General features: G+C 50.8%; 1 protein-coding gene across 1 annotated transcript; it reads left to right on the top strand.

Annotated features, from left to right (window-relative positions):
• Nucleotides 1-58: 58 nt before the first annotated feature.
• Gtse1 (G2 and S-phase expressed 1) lies at nt 59-18330 on the top strand. The gene is made up of 12 exons (XM_050128881.1): nt 59-944; nt 1151-1237; nt 3001-3058; nt 3184-3811; nt 5487-5642; nt 7175-7301; nt 8527-8901; nt 14285-14357; nt 15722-15958; nt 16743-16941; nt 17343-17558; nt 17962-18330. Exons 1-12 carry the CDS (start codon nt 542-544, stop codon nt 18043-18045), a joined length of 2643 nt encoding a protein of 880 aa, XP_049984838.1. The 5' UTR covers nt 59-541; the 3' UTR covers nt 18046-18330.
• The last annotated feature ends 3433 nt before the right edge of the window (nt 18331-21763 follow it).

The following is a 21763-nucleotide window of genomic DNA, read 5'->3' as shown; positions in this document are numbered from 1 at the left end:
ACTGAACATCTACTATGAATTGATATGATACAAAGAGAAGTGTTGGTGAAGTTGCAGGCGCTGGGACCTAACACTTTAGGGGGCACAGAAATGGCGTCAAGAGCTCTTGAGGCTTTGACCATAGATACACCTGCAGCTGGGGTTCTGCCCCTCCTCTTGGGCATGAATCAAGAAAGCCTGGCTCTTAGAACTCTAGCTATAGTGCAGGTCACACTGAACTGGTCACCATCCCTGGCAGGTGGGAAAGCTTGGGCACAACAAAGCCAGCTTGCATAGACAAAAATCTGCAGACAACCAAACTGATAGCCTCCTTCAGTCAAATGACCTTGAAGCCAGCTTTCTGTTTAGTGCTATCCAAAGGCTCTTGATCCTGGCGGCTAGGAGGTCCTGTGGCTGGCTCCACTCTTCACCAGTTTACAGAAACTGGGAGCCCAAGATCAAGGGATCTAGTTGGGGTGGAGGGTGAAAGGGAGGGCCAGAAGATCAGAGTACAGGAACGAGACTTCAGGCTGCAGAGGGAGAGTATTTGTACGCAAGAGAAATGTCAGGGATGCCAATACAAGCCCTAAGGAGAATGGTGGTCAAGACAAACTGCTTCCCAGCTGCCTGGCCATTCTCCATACCCCGCCTCACCGCCTCCGCCCAGTTGCTAGCACAGACACAGGCGGAACGCAAATATCCTCCCGGTGTTTGCTGGGGAGAAGACTCACTGACACTTCCGGTGGGAGTGTCCGACACCGAGCTGAGCCAATCCGAGGCCTGGAGTTCCTTGTGTGTGCGCATTGGTGGCGCACATCATCACTCTGACTACAATTCCCAAGGTGCACCGAGAGCATCTCCCTGTTCAAACCGGCCAATCGGCGACCGGCGAAGGCCAGCGCTGCGTTTAAACCCGTGGCGGAACACCAGCTGGGTTTTCGGCCCTCCGAGTGAAAGGTTAGAGGGTAGGTAATGAGCACGAGGTAGAGACAGTGGGGAACCCGGGCTCGCGCCTCTGAGGCTGAGGAGAACGGGCTGCCGGGCCTGCTCTGCAGCTCAGAGTCAGGAATCCGTTACCCCGCCTCGGGGCGTACTGTGTCTGGGCGACATGGAGCAAGCTGGGGCTTGCCTCTGACATGCTCCTACCCTTTGGTCCCCTTTCTTCCTGCAGCGATCTTCATGGAAGGAGGAGACGGCCGCGACGTACCTTCGGCCAGCCAGGCGAGAGAAGTGAAGATGGATGCTGGTAGTAAGGAAGGTAGGTCCCTTCTGTGTGTGCGACTGTGGAGTTCAGGCTATTCCTAGTCGCCCCAAATAGAATAAAGGACCACAGCAGACCAAAGAAACGAACAGGTCTGGTTTGGTAAGCTATTGAATTTAACTGGGCCACTTACAGGGACATTAGCAACTTACAGCTACACCGCCAAAGAAGAGGGCCCCCACCCCCAGCAATTGTAAACCAGTTGTTACACATCTTCAGAGGAACCTCTTGTACCCCTCCCCCACTTCCAGAAGGGCATTACTGGGCTCTGTCTTCTGAGAACTTACTGTGGGTAATCACAGATGCTGTGACATCAAAATGACAGCAAGCTTCCTCATGCACAGAGGGCCGTGTAACACCACACTCCACTTCTTTCCTCTGGCTTTTGCATATTTTTCCTCCTCCTCCACTTTTCTTTCTTTTTGTTTTGCACTTGTCTCTTGAGTCAGGATCTCACTTTGTAGCCTGGAACTCACTTTGTAGACCTGGCTGGCTTTGAACATGCAGAGATCCATCTGCTTCTGCTGCAGGAGAGCAGGCAGATTCTTTCTTTGAAAAGAAATTCCTGCTGGGCAGTGGTGTTGCATGCCTTTAATCCCAGCACTGGGGAACTGGAGGCAGGTGGATCTTTGAGTTCCAGGACAGCCAAGGCTTACACAGAAAAACCCTGTCTCAAAAACCAAAAGAGAAATGAAAAAAAAAAAAAAAAAAACAACTCTTAGCATTTATGAATTTTTGGAGGAGGGACCATGGTGCTCATACTTCTGTGGAAGTTCAGAAAACACCTTGCATTGAAGAACTCTCCTTTTGTCTTGTGGGTCCCAGGGCTTTGAACTTAAGTCATCAGTCTTGGTGGACAGTAATTTGGCTCCCTGAGTCCTGGAGGGCTAATACAGGTTTATAATTATTTTCTCTCTTTAAGGCTAAACACGGAGTCTCTATATCTTAGCAGGTTTTGTATCCTCTTCACTTTGACCCCTTGCGAGACTGCTTCGTACAATAACTGATGCCTACTACAAGAATGTTCCCAGACCAAGGCTGGCACCACAGTAATCTATGGGCGTAAACACAGTTGTTGAGGAGGTAGCTTACCAGGCATATCTGTTTAGCACAACAGCAGTGGAGTCCCCACTGGAGCCTATGGCCGCCTTCAGCCACAGTTTTCTGTTTTGAACTACAGTACCACATAGAGGTTCCCTGTAGTGGAGTAGACCTTAAATACGATTGGGAAGTTGCTGGTCTGTTAGAGGGAGCTGAATGAATCAACAGTTGGGCCAACCAAGGCTTTGCTAGGAATATGGACTGGGTGGAGGGCAGAGTGACCCGGGAATGGATCCAAGGAGCAATGGTCCACACGTACTTACTGAGTCTCTACTGTGAGTTTGACCCGTCCTTGAACTCGTTGTTGATGGATGGATAGGTGTCTCGTAATTTAAATCCGGGGGAGCTGAAGTAGGTGGTCTTTAGGAAATACCCCTGTGCACGAAGGTGAGCCAGCCCCCTCGGAAACCCTCGGAACGCACTGTGGCCATGTGTAGACTATCACAGCAGCAAGGTTCTGTGCTTTTGGGTTGGGTCGGCACACTCAGAACTTGAGAGTGGACTTGAGTTCCCCGGGAAAAGGGATTGAGCTCCAGCCACCAGCTCTTCCTTTTCTCAGCATGAAACTGTACAGCAGCTGTGAAACCAACAGACCTGGTGATGTTTTCCCGTCTTATCCTAGCCCCAAATAACAGTGGACTTTTCCCTCCACCCTCTAGACATTGTTCTTTTGGAAGATGAAAAGTTTGACTTCGACCTTTCCTTGTCTTCTTCAAGGTAAACAAATGCATTTTCTTCCTGTCCCCGGGCAGACGCAGTCACTAAAGCCTTTTATCTGTATGCTGCCCTGTATCTGAATGCCAGTGTAACTCATCGCTATTAATCCTTCTCTTTAAATGCAGTGCAAACGAAGACGATGAAGTCTTTTTTGGGGCTGTTGGACATAAAGAAAGATGCATTGCTGCCAGCTTGCGCCTAGGCAGCCAGGTTCCTGAGCGGGCTCTTGCAGCAGCCTCTGGCAGCCCTTTCACCTGGAGCCCTCTCACCGGGGAGAAGTTTGTAGAGGTGTACAAAGAAGCCCACCTACTGGCCCTGCAGATAGAGAGCCACAGCCGAAGAGAGGTGGCCCAGGCTGCCAAGCCCCCAAATCCTGGGAGCCAGGGCGTGGAAAGATTTCTGCAAGACTCAAAGTTAAAGATAAGTCTCTTTGAAAAAGAACAGAAGAGAGAGAAAAGCCCCACGTCACTGAAAAGAGAGACATTCTGCCTGCCATCTTCAGGGGTACAGCCTCTCTTAGGGGAGACCCAGCTGCTGGCATCTCCAGCCCTGCTCAGTTCCCCTGTCCCAGCTGGCCCTGTTGAGACCCAGAGCAACCAGGATCTGCCCTGCTCCTCTCAGCCGCTGCCAGGGGAGGCAAGGACCTCCCAACCTCCACATCAGGCTGGGCCTCCGAGGAGGATCATCAGCAAGCTGCAGCCACCCCGAGCTCTGCCTATAAGAGGAAAACCTCCTCACCTGGCCACAGAGAAGGTAGACGAAACACATAGCAACGGCCCGGGGACACAGCTCCCATCTCCCCGCCTCTCCTCAGCCCATGCCCTGCTGTGGAAGCTTCATAGGAGGGCCTGCCACTGTCAGGATTGGAGAGCCTGGGAGTAGAGCCAGGATCCGGACAGTGCAGGGAACAGTGATGGGGAGCTGCCCAGCATGGGCCCCTTGGATAAGCACTGACCCCCAAGTTGGGCTCTAGTTCCCTGGGGCTTCGACTTTATACCTTTCTTTCCCGGTGTTGGATGTGCGAGCTGTCAGGGAAGCGGCAGTAGAAAGTTGGCAGTTGACCAGCTCTAGAAACTCAGGGTCCTGGAGGCTTGGTTGGGGGTAGACAGAAGAACAGATGGCAGAGACAGCTTGCTTCCAGGTTTGCCTGTTCTGTTCTTGTTCGGAAGAGAGGCTTCGGAGAAGAGATGCAGAGTAAAGGTGTCCTAGGGTGGCACCTGTCGTGATGTCCCACACCAGCGCCATTGTAAAAGGAATGGCTTGGGGAGGTTGTGGGACGGTGAAGCCCTACACGTCCCTTTCCCCATCTATAAGGCCTCTGCTCACGGTATCTGTTCCCCCAGGGTCCAGGATGCTCTGGGTGGAATCTGCTAGCAGCACACGTGGACATGGAGCAGGATTTGCGTGTGATCCGTGCATGGTGCTGGGGCAGGGCTGGAGTCACAGCACCTGCAGGGTACCAGGCAGGGTTGTGGGTGTGGCCCACATCAGCTCAACATAGGTGCTCACAGCAGCAATTCATGGTTGCCGATCCAGATGAGCAGAGAAATACAATGGGGGCATAGCCACATAATGGGCTAGAGTTTTAGTGAGAATTGCGGTGTCACTGGGCATGTCTTCCAGGTGGTTGCTTCATGTCTCATGTCTCATGAAGCGCTAAAGAGAAAGCACTCTTACACTGAAGCCGCCGCTTGTGCCTTCCTGACACCCTTGCTGCTTGTGTGCACATGAAGCAGCTCCCTGGCGCCCTTGTCCCCGAATAGGTCAGGAATTTGCTCTTTGCCTTGCAGGCCAGAGACTGTGTGGCTTTCAGCACTTGGCCAGAAAGCCTCACCGCGACTGAGCCGTTACTGTGGTAGACGGTGACTTTGCACTCATATGTAGAACATGTGTGACTGAGCCAGCTTCCTCACTGGGGCTCTTGTTTGTCTGTTTTTGAGACAGGGTCTCACTATGTAGCTGTCTGGCCTTGTTGAATTCAGTGTCAAAGTACTGGGATTAAAGACATGTGCCACCACACTGGGCCTTGGGCTGCCTCACTGACATTCTTTTTTTTTTTTTTTTTTTTTTTTTGGTTTTTCGAGACAGGGTTTCTCTGTAGCTTTGGAGCCTGTCCTGGAACTAGCTCTTGTAGACCAGGATGGCCTCAAAGTCACAGAGATCCACCTGCCTCTGCCTCCTGAATGCTGGGATTAAAGGCATGCGCCACCACTGCCCAGCTCTCACTGACAGAGGAGAAGCCTTAGAGATCTTCCTGCAAGCCGCTTGTCCCCATCTGACATGGCTTTAGTGGGGAAGCCAAGTCTGACATTCTGTGCTGTTTCCCTCACTCTAGCGGAGGAGTTGACTGGCAGGGGTTGGGAGCAGTGGTGCCAGCTCTGGCCTCGTGAGACTGTGTAGTCTTCACCTTTCAAATTAACATTTTCAGCTCAAGAAAGAGGTACCAACTAGTGTTCAGAGGATGAAACCGCCTAGTCAAAAGGGATCCCAGAGTGATGTGCCCCTGGACAAACCCAGCACCGCTCCAGATGCTGCCAGTAGAGGGAGCCGCCCGGGCAAACGATCCCTCCCCGTTCCTAGCAAGGTGAGTTGGCTGGGGCTGCAGGGCTGTCACATGTCCTCCATGGCAACAAGGTGCCAGTTTTGTATATTTTGATTAGAATTAAGCTGGTATTTTATTTGATAGATGCTTGCGTGGATGTAAGTTAGATCTCTAGGACTCATTTAAAAAGCCTTGTGTGGTGGTGTGTGCTTGTAATCTCAGCGTTTGTGGGGGGTGGGGCAGAGACAGATGGAACCCTGGGGCTTGCTTGCTGGTCAACCAGCTTAGCCTACTTGGCGCGTGCCAGGCCAGAGAGAGACCCCGTCTTTAAAAGAAAAGGGTGTCTGGGCTTGGCAGTGGTGCACGTCTTTAATCCTAGCACTTGGAGGCAGAGACAGGTGGATCTCTGTAGCTGATCTACTTAGTGGGTTCTAGGCCAGCTACAACTACTCAGCAAGACCCTGTATCCAAAGTAAATAAGGGTGGGGTTGTCCTCTGGTCTTCATGTGCGCACACACACACCAGCACACCAGTTCAGGAAAGCTGGAAGCAATCCACAAGAGGTGGCTGGGTTACAAAGGAGAGAGGCTGGCAGTGTGCACTGAACTGGCTTTGTCACTTGGGCTGTGTGGGTTGATAAGAGCCTAGCGCTTGGTTCCCAGCCACCGTTCTCGCTGATCCCTCATAGCCTCTATGGGAGACGTGAGTGTCGTTCTGTAGTCTGAGCTAACATTGGGGCTGTCACCTTTCTGGTACTCTGAGCTACCTATTAGAAATCATTTATTAAAGTTGCCAAAAGCTATGCCTACAGTGACTGATTTGGGGTCTAGGTTGAGCCCCACAGTCTTGATTGCTGCTAGCTCTCCTGTCCATTCCTCCTGCAGAGGCTTGGACATTACATTGTAGACAGTCCGCCTTCCAGGTCCATGGGCGCCTCCCCTGTGGATTCATCCAGTCAAATAGGAACTATTCAGAAGGGAGGTGCCTTTGTACTGAACACGGATGGCTTTTCCTTGACAGCGTTGAGTGAGTGTGGCGGCTTCCACAGTCTTGCATCAGGATTAGAGTCACCCAGTGAGTCTGTGGGTGGATGTGTGTAGGTTCCATGCAGCTGCCACACTACACTGTTGCATGTGGAGGACCCACGTAGGTTAGTGTCCACAGGGTGCTCAAAGCCATGCTCCGCGGAGACTGGGGGATGACTCTGTTACTTCAATTTTCCTATAGAGGTAATTACTATAGAAGTTTTTTTTAAAAAAGATATTTAGATTTTGTTTTATGTGCATGAGTGTTTTGCTTGCATGTATGTCTATGTATCATGTGTGTTCCCAGTACCCAAAGAGGTCGGAAGAGGGTATCAGATCCCCTGAAACTGGAGTGATAGATGCTCATGAGCCACCCTGTGCCGAGCATTGAATCCAGGTTCTCTGCAACAGCAAGTGCGCTTTCCTGCTGAGTCATCTCTCTAGTCTCACTAAAGATTCTTATTTAAATTCTACTCTTGCAGACTTAAGAATGTGTATGTAGATATCAAATTCCCCACTAATTTTTTTTTTTTTCAACTTTTCTCTCAGTCGGGGCTGAAGAAGACCCTTTTGAAGCCACCTGGCTACACCAGCAGTCTCACGAGGAAATCCTCTGCCTCAGGGTCTGCTTCGAGCCTCACGTCTGGTGCATGCGTGTCTCCAGCAGCGGGCAAAGGTGAGCAGATCAGCTAGTCAGGTGAACCCTGGAGCGCCATGTTTGGGCCTCATAGGATGCTATGTAATTATAGGTAAGGACTGAGGGCTGGGCAGGAAGAGACTCATTGTCCCTCTGCCATGGCATACTTTCTCCAGTAAGGAGATGGTGGTTTCAGTTGGAGGCACACAAACTCTTGGAGTGTCAAGTAGAGATGGATGCTCCACTAGCCAGATATCCAGAGCACAGGTGCTAGCTAAGTCAGGCCAGCCCGGCCTGGGTCATCTGGGGCATGTTTCCTTGGATTCAACGTGTCTAGACAAGGCTGCCACCTAGTGGTGAAGTGGTGTAGGGGCTAGGGAATGCGTCTGTCTCTTGAGTTTGCTTGTGGATTCTGGCCATATCCATTGTTGCCATCGTGGTGAGGGCTTGTCACAGACGTGAGAAATCTGAGCTCTAGAATCAGCCTGATCTGAAGTCCTGACTGCTACTCAGTGGTTAACAAAACTCAGTCCTTACCTTTAAATCAAGTCATATCATTGGCTTTGCAAGGTTCCTGTGAGTCTGGGAGCATTTGTGGGCCCCTCCGTGGCCCCTGAGTCCATGATCAGGAAAACTCCTGCTGCTGCCTAGGCACTGTGAGGCGAGTCTTGCTCCACTGACTCAGGATTTGACACCATGTGTTGTATATGGTAGAGTCATCGAGCCCGGTGAGACAGTGGGAAGGGACCTGGTAGGACTAACACACGGTGTACATGTGGCTACAGCATTATGCTCTAAGTTTCACTTTGGCCTTCACTGTGTTGATGCCCACAGTGGGTCCATTCCTCGTCGAGCAGATGCCATCCTTGCTATCCACTGCGGTTTCCAAACTTCCTAGTCCTAAGTTTTCCCTCCTTGACCTCCTGTCAGCTGTGAGGGTGGGGCAGGACAGGTGACCAGACAGACTGTCCACTTTCTATGCTCAGCAAGGAAGTGAAGGAGGAGAGCTCAACTGTGCGAGTGCACACGCAGATTGTAGTAACTGCTGATCCTCCGCTGGCATTCAGCTCAGGTCTGGGCGCCCTGCTGCCCCTGACTTTGATGATCACCTAACGGGCATCCACGTGTTGTCTGTGGCTGATGTTAGTCTAGAGGTGTTATATCGCACACACGTGTGTGCATGCGTGCGTGCATGTGTATTGGTCTGTTAAGGTGTTTGGAAACACTGGCTTGAGTGACCAGCCTTGATTATCTCCGTTCGCAGCAAAGTCCAGTGATCTTTCAAATATGCCCGCTAGCAGCTCTCGGCCTCTGTCAAACACCAGCAAATTGGGCAAAATAGACCCCGCCCCTCTGCATCAGGCTTTGCCAGCAGCCCCTGCCAGGGCATCTTGCAAACAGGCCAGAGTGGCTGATGCTGCCCAGACAACGGTAGAGCAGCCTAAGGCCTCCATCCTGACTCCTCTCAGCCAACCACCTCAGACTCCAGAACAAAGACCGAGGCTGGGCCCTGACACGCTGACCTCTTCTCAGCTGAATAAAACGAGCAGCGTAAAGCGGCAGGACTCCTACCTCATCTGCAAGACAGAGGCTGCGTCTACCGATACAAACCTGTTTAAAGTCCCCCAGTTCTCTGTTGGTAAGTCCTGGGGTTGTTTGGTCTTTAAGATTTTGGGAGGTTACCAGGATGGCGAGTGATGTTTTTAACTTTAGCTCTGACATTCTGTCCAAGGCGTATTCTGCCCACTTACTGTGTCCATTCTTGTGGGTGAGCCATAGCCCCTGGGCTGCTGCTTGCTCACTGTTGTCTTCAGTGTGGTCATTATGTCTGGATCTGTGGCTTTTAATTTGTTGCCTGGGTGGGTTAGAGCTTTGTCAGTCTGTTAGGATGGTATTGGTGGTTCTGCTTCTGTGGGTCTGTTTATAACCATCTGGATTGTGTTTTCATTAAGGGTCTGAGCTTGGCAGCCAGTGAATGCGCAGACCAGCCTGCTCTATGCTGGTCTTTTTAACCTTTCACAGATGGGTCTAGAACGGTGTCGTCTGGAATGGTCTAGCCCTGGCACTGATGAGGGGTTTTGCCCAAATAGTTCTCTTCTAAGCTTCTAAGCTCCATGTTAGTTTGTTCTGTCCACTCAGGCTGGGTGGAATGAGCTGTTTCCAAGCCCTTGTTCCCTACTAGGGGATTGTAGTTAGGTTGTTTTTGTTGTTGTTGTTGTTTTGTTTGTTTGGGTTTTTTGTTTTTTTTTTTTTTTAACTCATTACTCTTTGGGGACCCAGCACCCAATATATACACCCTTGCACAGACTTATTACTTTTCATGAATGCTTGACTTTTTTCTAGCCAGCTTGTCTTAAATTATGCCTCTGGACTTTTGCATTTCTCTATTTCTATATATCTCTTCTTTCTTATTCTGTTATTTGGCTGGATGGTTGGCCTCAAGCATCCTCCTCTCCTCATCTTCTCACTCCTCCTTCCACGTTCTCCTTCTATTTATTCTCTCTGTCTGGCAGCCCCGCCAATCCCTCGCCTACCGTTCAGCTCTTTATTAGACCACTCAGGTGTTGTAGACGGGCGAAATAGCACACACAGCTTCAGAGTTAAACAAATGCGACATAAAAGAATGCAGCCCATCTTTGTGTCATTACACAGATGCTCCACAGCATAAACCAATGGAACTCATCTTCAGCGACTATTGCACAGCAGTTGCTCCTGCTGACCTTCAGGCATCTCTCCCTGAACAGTGTGCTGCTGCTGCGTATCTGCCCATTTAGGAGATTCCACAGAGTTCTCCAGATCTTTCTCTCTGTGTGGCTTCTCTCCAGTTCTCTGGCTCTCAGATTCTGGTACCTCAGTCCCCTAAACTCAAGCCACTGTCGATTTCAGCCGCTAAGACTGACCTGGCCTGTTTTGTTAAGACCAGCTTGTGCTACATAATGAGTTCTGGGACCCAGGAGCACACCATGAGACAATATTAAAGAATAAAATGACTCAGTGATGGTGGCACACGCCTTTAATCCCAGTGCTTGGGAGGTAGAAGCAGATGGATCTCTGTGAGTTTGAGGCTGGCCTGGTCCACAGAGTGAGTTACAGGGCAGTCAGGGCTGCAGAGAAACCCTGTCTTGTCTTTTCCCATTTAAAGCACATCTTAAAGCTTGGGCTGTAGCTCAGTGGCAGAGTCCTTTCCTAATGTTTGAAGCCCTGGATTCAATCCCTACCTCCACACACAAATAGAAATAGAAAGCTCTTCATTGGAAAAGATTTTTTAATTTTCTATTTACCTGTGGGTGTGTGCATGCACCGTGACACAGCTGGAGTTCAGAGCACAACTCGCAGGAGCTGCTTCACAACACCTTTAATCTCAGCACTCGGGAGCCAGGGGCAGGCAGATCTGAGCTCAGGGCTTCCTAGTCTACAAAGCAAATTCCAGATGAGCCCAGACTACAAAATAAGATCCTGTCTCAAAAAATAAATAAATAAATTAAAAAAAAACAAAATTAATAAAATAGAGAAGCATTGGGAAGGATTGACAGTGGCGGGGTTGGCAGAGGCAGGGTTTTCAGTCTCTAGAGAGCAATAGAGCAGTAAGGTTTCACAAGCTGTCAGCATGGGAGGCTTTCTCCTTGGCCTGTGGCGGTCAGACAGTTGCTCCTCCAAAACCTGTTATCTGAGGTGGGACTCTTGCACGTGGTGACAGCCGGCTCTGTCGGCTCGTGGTTGGTTGGTTTTGGCCTCCCATTCATCATTTTCTTTTTCTAATGGAAAGTTCAGAAAGAAATAGGGAGGCAGACGAAGGTGGATCTCTGAGTTCAAGGCCAGCCTGGTCTACGGAGGGAGTTCCAGGGTAACTAGAGCTGCAATCCCTACCTCAAAAACAAAAATACAACAGAAGGAAGAGGAGGAGGAAGGAGAAGAAGAAACAGGGAAGGGAAAAGTGAAAAAGTCATGCATGGTGGCTTCTGCCAGTGATCCCAGTATGAGGGAGACTGAGGCAGGAGAGCACAAGGTTTAGACTAGCATGGGCGGCTACAGAGTGAAGCCCTGTCTCCAAACAAAACCCCAGACTGAGGCCTCTGCTGAGCATCTTTGTGTGTGTGACTGTTTGGCCTGAATGTATATGTGTGCACCTTGTGTATTCCATGCCTAGTGTAGAGACCAGAATTATACAAGAGCTGCCATGTGGGTGCTGGGAATCCAACCTAGGTCTTCTGGAAGAGCTGCTGGTGCTTTTAGCCACTGAACCATCTCTCCAGCCCACGTTTACATTAATAGAAGACTTGGCTCCTATCAAGGAAGTGTCCTTTCAGATCTTCAGTGCAGTGGAACAAGAAAGGTTGGCAACAGACTGACCACGCCAAAGCTTTGAATGGGAATGGCTGCCATTGGCGTGTATATTTGAATAATTGGCTCCCAGATGGTGGAACTGTTTGGGAAGGATTACAGAGTGGCCTTGTTGGAGGAGGTGTCTCACCGGAGGGTGAGCTTTGACGTTTCCAAAGCCCGTGCCATTCCCAGGTAGCTCTCTCTGCCTCAAGCTTGTGGCTCAGGTGTGAGCTCTCGGCTACTAGTCTAGCGCCTGCCTTGCTGCAATGCTTCTGCCATGGTGGACATGGACTCTGAAACTGTGAGCCCCGTTAACTGAGTTCCTCTGTCAGTTGCCGTGGTCATGCTGGTTCACAGCAGTAGAAGAATCACTAAGACACTTCTAGTTTGCTCTCTGTTGCTATGAGAAACACCACACACCTTGAGTGTATTTAGCTTTCGCTTCCGCATCACAGTCAGAGCCGGAACTCGAGCAAAGACTACATAGGAATGCTGCTTCCAGGCCTAGGCCCACGCAGCTTCCAGTGCTGGGCCCTTTGCTGCACCAGCCTGAAGGAAGCTACTCCTCCATTGTCTCTCTCTCCCGTTTTTTTTTTTTAATATTTATTTATTATGTATACAATATTCTGTCTACATGTGTGCCTGTAGTCCAGAAGAAGGCACCAGACCTCATTACAGATGGTTGTGAGCCACCATGTGGTTGCTGGGAATTGAACTCAGGTCCTTTGGAAGAGCAGGCAATGCTCTTAACCACTGAGCCATCTCTCCAGCCTCTCTCTCCCGCGTTCTGACAATAAAGATTAGGAGTCACAGATGGAGTAGTCCTTCTGGCTGGCCAAAATAATCTCTCCAAACAGCAGTGCTGAGCTGAGATCAGAAGTCCAGTAAGAGGCAGCCACTAGATAACCCAAAGAGAACATTCCGGGCCGAGAACATGATGCTGTAAAGGTCCCGTGGCAGAAAGGCGCTTGAGCTCCTAGAAGAGAGGGAAGACAGAGTACTGAGAATGCAGCTGGGATAGATCCTACTGCAAGCCCCAAACACTGGCTTTGTTAAAGAAGAAAGAGGAGGAGGTGGTTTATTTTTTCCCCTGAATCAAAGTCTGAGTAGATGAGGATATGGGGACACCCGTGGCCCTGCTGGGTGCATCTGTCAGGAGGAGTGAGGTGCAGAGGGGCAGTAGCATGCTCAGTGGTAGTGAGTGTCTGGAGCCTCAGGGTTGCTGTTGTTGTGCTGAAACTCCGTGACCAAAGCAGGCTGCAGGGCATGGGTGCTATTTCACTCAAAATTCCATGTAACAGTTCATCAAAGGCAGTAAAGGCCGGAACTCAAGCAGGGCAGGAACCGGAAGATAGGAGCTGATGCAGAGGCCATGGAGGGGTGCTGCTTCCTGGCTTGCTCCTCGTGCCTTGCTCAGCCTGCTTTCTTATCGAATCCAGGACCACCACCACCCATGAATCACTGATGAATCCCCATCAATCACTAATTAAGAAAATGCCTTACCAGTGTTTTCTTAATTGAGGTTCCCTCCTCAGTTGACTCTAGCTTGTGTCAAGCTGAGGTACAACTAGCCAGCACAGAGCCCAAGGGAATAAGGCAGAAACTCTCATGGCATTGAGAAGCTTTTGGAAATGAAATGGCAGCAGAGAAGTATGTGACTTATAAGGGTGCTGGCAAAGGCTTCCAGGACCAGCTGGGTGGAGGTGGCAGGAGACCTGCATTCTCCCCAAGATGCACCCCTCATTGGTAACACTTATCAAATCACCTTGACAGCAGTTTTAAAAACAGGGGTGGAGGTGGTGCAGGCACAGGCAACTCTTTGATGTGGATTTGAAGAGTGAGGACTCGGGCAGGACTGGAGGAGGAGTGAGGTGAGAAGCTTAGAGCAGTTCGTGACAGGGGGTGCTGCAGAGCTGCTGGGGTGCAGAGGGTGACAGGAGTGTGGTTGGTGTTGACCTAGGAGCCTCAGCTGGCCTGTTGAGGTGGGCCCCTTTGGTGGCTAGGGCTAAAGATTCTGGTGATAGCCACTTTACCCACGGCTTCTGAGACAGCCAGATAATACATGGAAGTCCTGGCTCCTGGTTCTCTGGGTTCCCGGGTTGACTCTTAGGATCATGAGAGGCAAGTTTGTGTTTCATCTAGAATCATGTGGTAGAGAGACAATTGTATGACAGGCCATCTGGGTTATGCTGGGCTTTGCTCAGGGACTGGTGAGCCCACCCTGAATTCTGACTCTGCTTGATGCCTGTCAAATACCAGCTGAGACATCCACCTGGAGACCCTTACCACTTGTAGACGGTGTATGTCATGTGTCTCTGAGCTAGGGATGCCACAGCTCCGGGATGTGAAGGTGCGGTAGGCTTCGCTGGATTGCCTGGGACTCCAGCCACATGGTATCCACATGCATGGGAATGCAGGAAGCAGCCTGACAGGCGCGGGAGACTTGGGATGAGCCTGCCACTTAACTCAAACCCAGGCCAGCTGGGAAAGGGTCTGGCATAATGGTACAGAGGGTTCTCAGCATCAGACCCAGCCCATGGCTCAGTGGGGGTCTTAAGAGGGTTTCCTTGTGTATCTTATCTGACTTTCTGTCTGTACTTTTCATGGACGGTTGGGAAAGTGGGGACATTTAAAGGAGAGTGCCCAGGTAAGGGCACATGCCAGACTTCCCACATGGCTCTCTTCTCTCCTGTTCTTAGGCGAGTCAATTGATGGCGTGACCCCAAAGTTCTCGCGGACACATCGGCTGCAGTCCTGGACACCAACTAGCAGGTAGCTGACAGATTGCCTCCTTTTTCACCTTTTGAGAACTGCTGTGTGTCTGCAGGCTCCGGGGAGTGCCGCCTGGGCTGCAGGTGAAGCTTCTGAGGTGCAGGCTTTCGTCACACTGCCCTACCCATCCTGCTATTGTGGACACAGCCAGTTCTGCCACAAGCTCCAGTCCACAATAGCAGGATGGGTAGGGCAGCGGGCTTGGCCCTCGGCAGCGGTGGGAGCTTGAGCTGAGAGCACCCCTCATGCCTGAATTGCCCTGTGTGGGGAGCCCATCTTTCAGCTCATGCTGTTTAAAGTTTGTTTCCAGACTCTGAAGAACATAGAAGTTGTCTTTGATGGATGGGAGATTTGGTCGGTGACTTTCTAGGCCTGCCAAGGCTCTATGTTAGTAGTGTGTCCTAGAGCTGCTTCATCACATCTCGGGCTATTGTAACAGGCATACCGGTGCCTGGTTGTGTTTAGTTATGAGTCAGGGGCCGGTGTGTGGGTGTGGGTGTGGGTCTCTGTGTAGACTGGGTTTACCTCAAACTCAGTCTTCCTGCCTCCTTCTTCCCTGCTGCTATTATTGGCTTGTGCCACCATGCTGGGCATCTGGGATTTAAACTGGCGTGTGGCAGTTCTGAAGCCTGGACATCCCGATCCGGGCATCTACAGATAGAGTGTGGGTCCATTGCTCGGCATATCCTGTTTTCACATAGAAGGTCAAACATGGTGTTGGGGACTTTGTTTATAATGTTACCAGTCCTATTGATTGAGGCTCTGCCTTCTGACCTAATCACCTCCCAGAAGACCTGTCTCCTATGTCATCATCTTGGGGGTCAGGCTTCTAACATAAGAGTTGGGGATGCAAACATTTAATCCATAACTGGTAATAATCGACTTGACTCAGCCTCTGGTTTAAGAACAACAATAAAGTAACATTTGGGAGAGATGGTGGTTAAGGCATGGGCGCTGCCAGGAAATGCTGAGTTCCCTGACTCCGCTCTCACCTCATAAGCCTGGGGATGACTGGGCAAGAGGTGAAGACAACCATTAGCTCACCTCTTAGCCAGAGTCTGATGGGAGCCCAGATGTCTTTGTAGAGAAAATCTACCGCATGCGTATCTCCTCAAGTCCCTTCCGACTCTCCCGTGGATGAGACCATGAATGCAGCCGTGTTCAAGGATGTTCTGGTTACCTGTGGGACAGGGTGGAGGCATTGCTTGCAGCAGAACCTGGAACTCATCCAAGGTCTCATGGAGGCTGCCAGCGTCCTTGAGTCCAGTCCATGTCTGAGTCCCTTCTCAAGAACAGAGCTGCTCAGACTCCCTGGCTGCCCATTCAACTTCAGTGTCTGTTGACAATATCCCTGTCTTCCCCAGAGTCATCAGCAGCACTCCTGTGAGGCGCTCATCGGGGCCCACTTCACAAGGACTGCCCAGCGGTGTGAGGACCCCTGTGAGCGCAAGACGGATGTCAGCGCTGCCCACACCTGCCAGTCGGCGCCTCTCTGGCCTTCCATTAATGGCACCTCAGTCCATGCCCAGGGCTCTGGCATCCCCGCTGTGTGTGCCTGCCCGGAGACTTTCTTCTGAACCCAGGAGAAGGTCCACAGTCAGGTAAAAAAAACAAGGATCGAGTGAGCTTTTGTCTTTAGTTCCCCAGACCTCAGGGTCTCCAGTGCTGGGAAGGTGCAGGCAGCAGATAGGAGAAACAGGAAAATGAGCTCAGTGAAGCACAAAGTTCAGTGTGTGTGTGTGTGTGTGTGTGTGTGTGTGTGGTCTGTTGTGCCATGTAAGTGTTGTGTGACTGTGTGTTTTAAGTATAATATGAAAGGAACTCTTCTCGGGTTGTTGTAAAGCCCATACACCATGAAAAAGAAGGTGTTCGGTTCTGATTTGTGGATATTGTTGCTATTCCCAGTTTCCACAGTTCATTCAGTTCTGAGTCATCAGGTGCTTTAGGGGTGTGCTAGGTGCCGAGGGGTCTAGGCTTGAGGGAAACACAGCATGCCAGGTGTAGCTGTTAGTGCAAGGCAGATTGGGCTTCCAACCTGGCCAGAGCGAAGGACCAGGTCTCCTGAGAGAGCAGTGGGGAGGATCACTCAGGCAGGCAGGTACTTGACTCACCTCAGCCTGGGGTAGGGTGGGGCTAGCTACAGCCTGTGGGCAGAGTTAGAGCCCCTCCTGTGTAATTTAGTGGCTCTAGAGAAAAGGGCTGACACGGACACAAGGTGTGAGGCTAGACTGATAGAATCAGAAGTGGAAGGAGCCCTGGCAATGCTTGGTCCTCCTGCCCGTTGAGAGTGTCCTCAGAGTTAGGCCTCTGTCCCCTGGTCTAGGTGCTGCTTCAGAGACTGATTTCATGGCTGAGGAAAGGTATTTTCTCTCCCCCACCCTCCAGAGCGGAGCCAATACAGGAGAGCAGCAGCAATGGGCAGGGCCGAGGCCTATTCTCAGATGAGAGCTCTTCCCCTCCGTCCTCCGTGCCTCAAGCACTTGACTTTTCTCCAGAGAAGAGTGACTTTCCTCCTTCCCAGGGCTCCACCACAGGCACAGCTCAGGGTGAAGCAGAGCCTCAAGAAAACACACGCCCCAGCGAGGTACATGGAGCTGGTTGCAGTTAGGAGCCCTCTGAGATGCAAGAAGAGCCACGGACAGAGACTCATAGGTCCCTTTCCCCTTCCACCTTTCCCCTCCCCCATGGCTGGGCCTATGGTTCCAGCAGACTCGGGGGAGCTTAGGACTGGGAACTAAAGAAAGGTTTGACAAGGGAGTTGGTTGGGGGTCAGAGGCCAGGGATGGGAACAGGCTGAAGCTCCCTACTAGTTCTGGGAAGGGGTGCACTGCCCAGCGGGGAGCTTACTCCCACTCTGTGCACCCTCCAACCTTTCCCTTAGGCTCCACGCTGTGAGTCCAGGCCATAGGCAAAGCCTGGCTTCCCAGGGTGGTTGCTGGGCACCAACATAGTACCAGACTTTTCCTCTCTCCGTGCCCTGCCTAGGATCTTCTCCTGGACATCAAGCTGGACCAGCTGACCATCACTCCTGAAGCAGGGGGCAGAGACCTATCTGACCACCCTCTCATCGACTTCAGCAACACCCCTGAGTCGAACATGGCTTTGGGACCCAGCAGCTGGCCCCTGATGGACCTTATAATGAACACTCCAAACATGGCCAGAAACAATTTGGGGAAACCGCCAAAGGCTGAGCTTGGGCAGGTGAGAAGCGGCAAGGCTTCCATACTGACTTCAGCCCAGGGTGCTGTCTAACCTGGGCTCTGCATGGTGCCGTTGGGGCTCACAGGGTTTGTGTCTCACTCTCACGTCGCTTGGCTTCTCTGCGGTCACCCATTGCCCTCAGGCATCTTGCTAGACCTAGAGGTGCTCTCAGGACAGCAGTCAGGTCCCTAGCACCACATGTTCCTGCCCGCTGTGTCAGGGAGTCCCACAGTGCTTATGAGTGTGAGGGTCTAAGAGTCTTAGACATGGTGCTTGAGTCTCCGTGGCCTCACTGCTGTGCTGAGTTGTTTTCTGTCCCTGGGCTCAGCTACTGCAGCTGCTTGTGTCCGTGTGATGGCCGCCCAGACAGCTGTGTTCACCTTGCTATCCTGTTCTCTTCCAGCTGATCGACCTGGACTCCCCACTGATTCAGCTGAGCCCTGAGGCTGACAAAGAAAATGTGGACTCACCACTGCTCAAGTTCTGAGCAGAGCACCTTCTGCCCTTCACAGTTGACCTCTGTCAAGTCCTCAGACCGTAGACACAAACGTTGGAAGGAATTGTATTTGACTGGGGGTAGGCCTGTTACACTGCTTGTGTCTGGAGTGGTGCCCAGGTAGGGTTCCCATTGTGGACCTAAGCAGTCCACGTCTGCGGCTGCCCCGCTCCCTGCCTTGATTCTTTTGTATGTAAAATAGCTAATGACTGTTTGTAAACTTAAATTTGTTTGAAAAGTTAAATATTCTAGATTTAAATTAAATTATAAATTACATTAAAATATGCTTGATTTTCACACTTGATGTTTGGACATGGGGAGCTGTTTCCATCTCTCCAGACATTATAGAAGACTCTCATTATCCAACCTTAATTTTCAAAAATGTAGGGAAATAAAGTTGGTATAAATATCAGTCTCTGGTCCACCCCAGGTACACCAGCCCGTCATCTGTGCAGGCCTAATCACCTACATTGTTGATACAGTCGGCTAGGTCTGATGCAGTATTCTAAGGGGCACACCTTTCACAGGTTGCTCTGAGCTGTGAAGGAGGGTCGCTTCAAAGTGATAGCTCCTGAGTCAGCCGCTCTCTTCCCTGGGGCACTTCTGAGCACACACCAACCAGATGGTGTGGGACACTGGGAAGAAGGACACTGGAAAGCCAGACCCATGCTTGAAGCCTCACTTGCTACAGAAAGAATAGCTGCCTGGAAGCCACTGACTTATGGATGTCTGCAGAAAGCACTGTCTGGAGCCGCTCACTGTCCACGGTTGGGAGAAAGAGGTCTGGATGGGTCTCTCATTCTCTGGTTATGTGTTGAATGCAAAGCTGCTAGCTGGGGTACGGTTTCGGCATCAGCAGGACAAAGTGAGGGGTATCACACGGCACTGCTGCATCTGTCCATCCATCTAGCATGGATCCTGCATCCTGAAGGGATGGAAGATTGTTCCCCAGTGGGCGGTAAGTTCTGGAGTCCTGAGCATTAGCAGTTTAAAGTGCCCTCACCTTCCCAGATCTAATCCTCCTTCCACATGGGAAAAACTAAACAGGGACTTGAACTCATTAAGCAAGTACTGGGTTTGCATTAGGGGCTGGGCTGCATTTCCCTTAGGGTACAGTGGGGTGTTTGGTGGGGAAAAGATATTAACCCATAATAACCAGGCTACCATGGTAGTGTTCACTCAGTGTCTGTACTTGGCCCTTAGCTCTGGCTCAGCCCTTGTGTGCCTTTCCCTAATGTGGCTGGGCTCTGCTCTGTCTACCAGGACATCTGATGTTGGTGGACTGTGTTATAATCCTTCTGCTTTCCCCTCTGAAGATGCTCAAAGGCAGCTTTCCTAAGTCCTTGTTCTTCACACATCCTAAGCTGGCTGTTCAAAGGGTCAGCTTTGTGACACAGGTTGGAGACTTAGCTTAAGAGACTGGCATGAAGTACATGGGTGGATAACTAAACCTTCACCCTCCCGGATGGCAGAAGCCTCCTGCTGTGGGGCAGTGTTTCTTCTTCTTCTTCTTCTTCTTCTTCTTCTTCTTCTTCTTCTTCTTCTTCTTCTTCTTCTTCTTCTTCTTCTTCTTCTTCTTCTTCTTCCTCCTCCTCCTCCTCCTCCTCCTCCTCCTCCTCCTCCTCCTCCTNCCCCCCCCCCCTCCTCCTCCCCCTCCTCCTCTTCTTTCTCCTCTTTTTTTTTTTTTTTATTTGAAGATAGGGTTTTTCTGTGTAACAGTCCTAGATGTCCTGGAACTAGCTATGTAGATCAGGTTGGCCTCAAACTCAGAGATCCACCCGCCTCTACCTCCTGAGTCCTGAGATTTAAAGGTATGTGTCACCACCACCACATGGCTAGGGTCAGTGTTTCTGAGATTTACGTGCCTTTTCTTTTGTTGCCACACAGCACTTTATGATGTCACTTTTGCCACAGCTGGTCCATGGTGTATTAATTATACTGCAGACTATCAGAACTATAGGTTAGCTAAGTACCATGTGTTTAATCAGAAAGGCATGTCCCACTTTGTTTTCTATTGTAATAAAACACTGACCAAAAGCAGCTGGGGAGGAAAGGTTTTTTATTTGGTTTGCACATCTTAAACACAGTCCAACCTGAAGAGAAGTTAGAATAGGAACTCAAAACAGGAACTGAAGCAAAGACCATAGAGAAATGCTGTTTACTGGCTTGCTCCCCGTGACTTGCTTAGTTCTTTCACAACCCAAGATCACCTGCACAGGGGTGGCCCTGCTCACAGTGATCTAGGCTTTCCTACATCAGTCAATCAAGAAAATCCCGCCCCCAGGGGTTGGAGAGATGGCTTAGCAGCTAAGAATCCTGGCTGCTCTTCAGAGAGCTTGAGTTCAAGTCCCAGCAACCACGCTTGGCTCACAACCGTCTGTAGTTGTAGTGGATCTGATGCCCTCTTCTGGCATAAAGGTGTACATGCAGATAGAGCATTCATATATATAAATTTTTAAAAAGTCTTAAGAAACTCCCAAAGGCTGGAGAGATGGCTCAGCTGTTAAAGGCTAGGCTCACAACCAAAATTAGAAAATCCCACAGACTTGCCTAAGGACCAATCTAATGGAAGCTTTTTCTCAATTGATGTTCCCTCTTCCAAGATGACTCTAGCTTGGGTTAAGTTGCCAAAAAACTCTAGGACAACAGAGGTTTTAAGTTTGTCAGGCTTCTGATACTCTGTGGTTGGTCCTATCAACAGCTCTGGCAGGGAAAGTGAGGCTTGCTATATTAAATGCCCATACCTAAGAAGGGAGGTTCCAGTACTGTAGGCCGACTTGTGTGTGTTATCCTTGGCTGGGACACTCCACAGACACGACCCTTTGCCTTCTTGCCTGCCCAAGTCTCCTACTTGACTTTGCTCATACCCTACTCCCCCCATACATATTCAGCATATGTTTCTTCCAGCAGCCACCCACCAGCTGCCAGGTGCCTGGCTCCCCACAATGAATTCAGAAAGAGCCACAGCTCCAATCCGAGAGTTCATCCTCCAAGAATGGCCTATGTGTCTCCCCCCCCCCCCCCCTTGACGGTTTTTCTGTGTATCCTTGGCCATCCTGGAACTGGCGCTGTAGACCAGGCTGGTCTCAAACTCAGAGTTCTGCCTGCCTCTGCCTCCCAAGTGCACTCTTAAGTCCAAGGCCACAGCACCAGGTTCAACTCAACTTCTACCCGCTGTGGCTCATCCTTCCCAGCTCACTGGGCCTCCTAACAACGTTCCCATCGCGTACTCCAACATGCTCACCGAGCAGCTAGGGAAGCCTTGCTAACAGTCCACTCTGTTCTGTCCACTGACCTCCGCACCCTCTGTGGCTGCAGCAGCTTCAGGCATTTGCACCCCAGGAGGACCCGATGCCAGCTCTCAAAAAAAAAAAAAAAAAAAAAAAAAAATCTAGTCTGTCTAAAATTCAGTGGGAACGTAGTGACAGTCCAGTCCCTCTAGCAGGTCACCATAAGAAGCCAGTTCCAGACACAACACGGTGTCCTGGCCCTTGTGCAGCCAGGATCTCAAGCCAGAGCGGAGACTGTTCCTGATTGCAGCTGACCCGAGAGGACAGCGGAGCGCAAAAGAAAAGGCAGAGCAGGGGGCAGCGGTTGGGAAGCTCGACCCGCCCAGTTCATCCCCGACACGCCTAGCACATTTCAGCCAATCCGCCGCGCGGAACCAGAAGGCGGGCAGAACGCAGGGTGGGCGGAGCACGTTTCCGGC

The sequence above is a fragment of the Alexandromys fortis genome, unplaced genomic scaffold (genome assembly GCF_014885135.2).
Source record: "Alexandromys fortis isolate MF-2015 unplaced genomic scaffold, M_Fortis_MF-2015_v1.1 scaffold_28, whole genome shotgun sequence".
In the NCBI taxonomy this organism is placed as follows: domain Eukaryota; kingdom Metazoa; phylum Chordata; class Mammalia; order Rodentia; family Cricetidae; genus Alexandromys; species Alexandromys fortis.
Note: the sequence above shows the minus strand (reverse complement) of the source record. Positions and strands in the feature narration are given on the sequence as shown.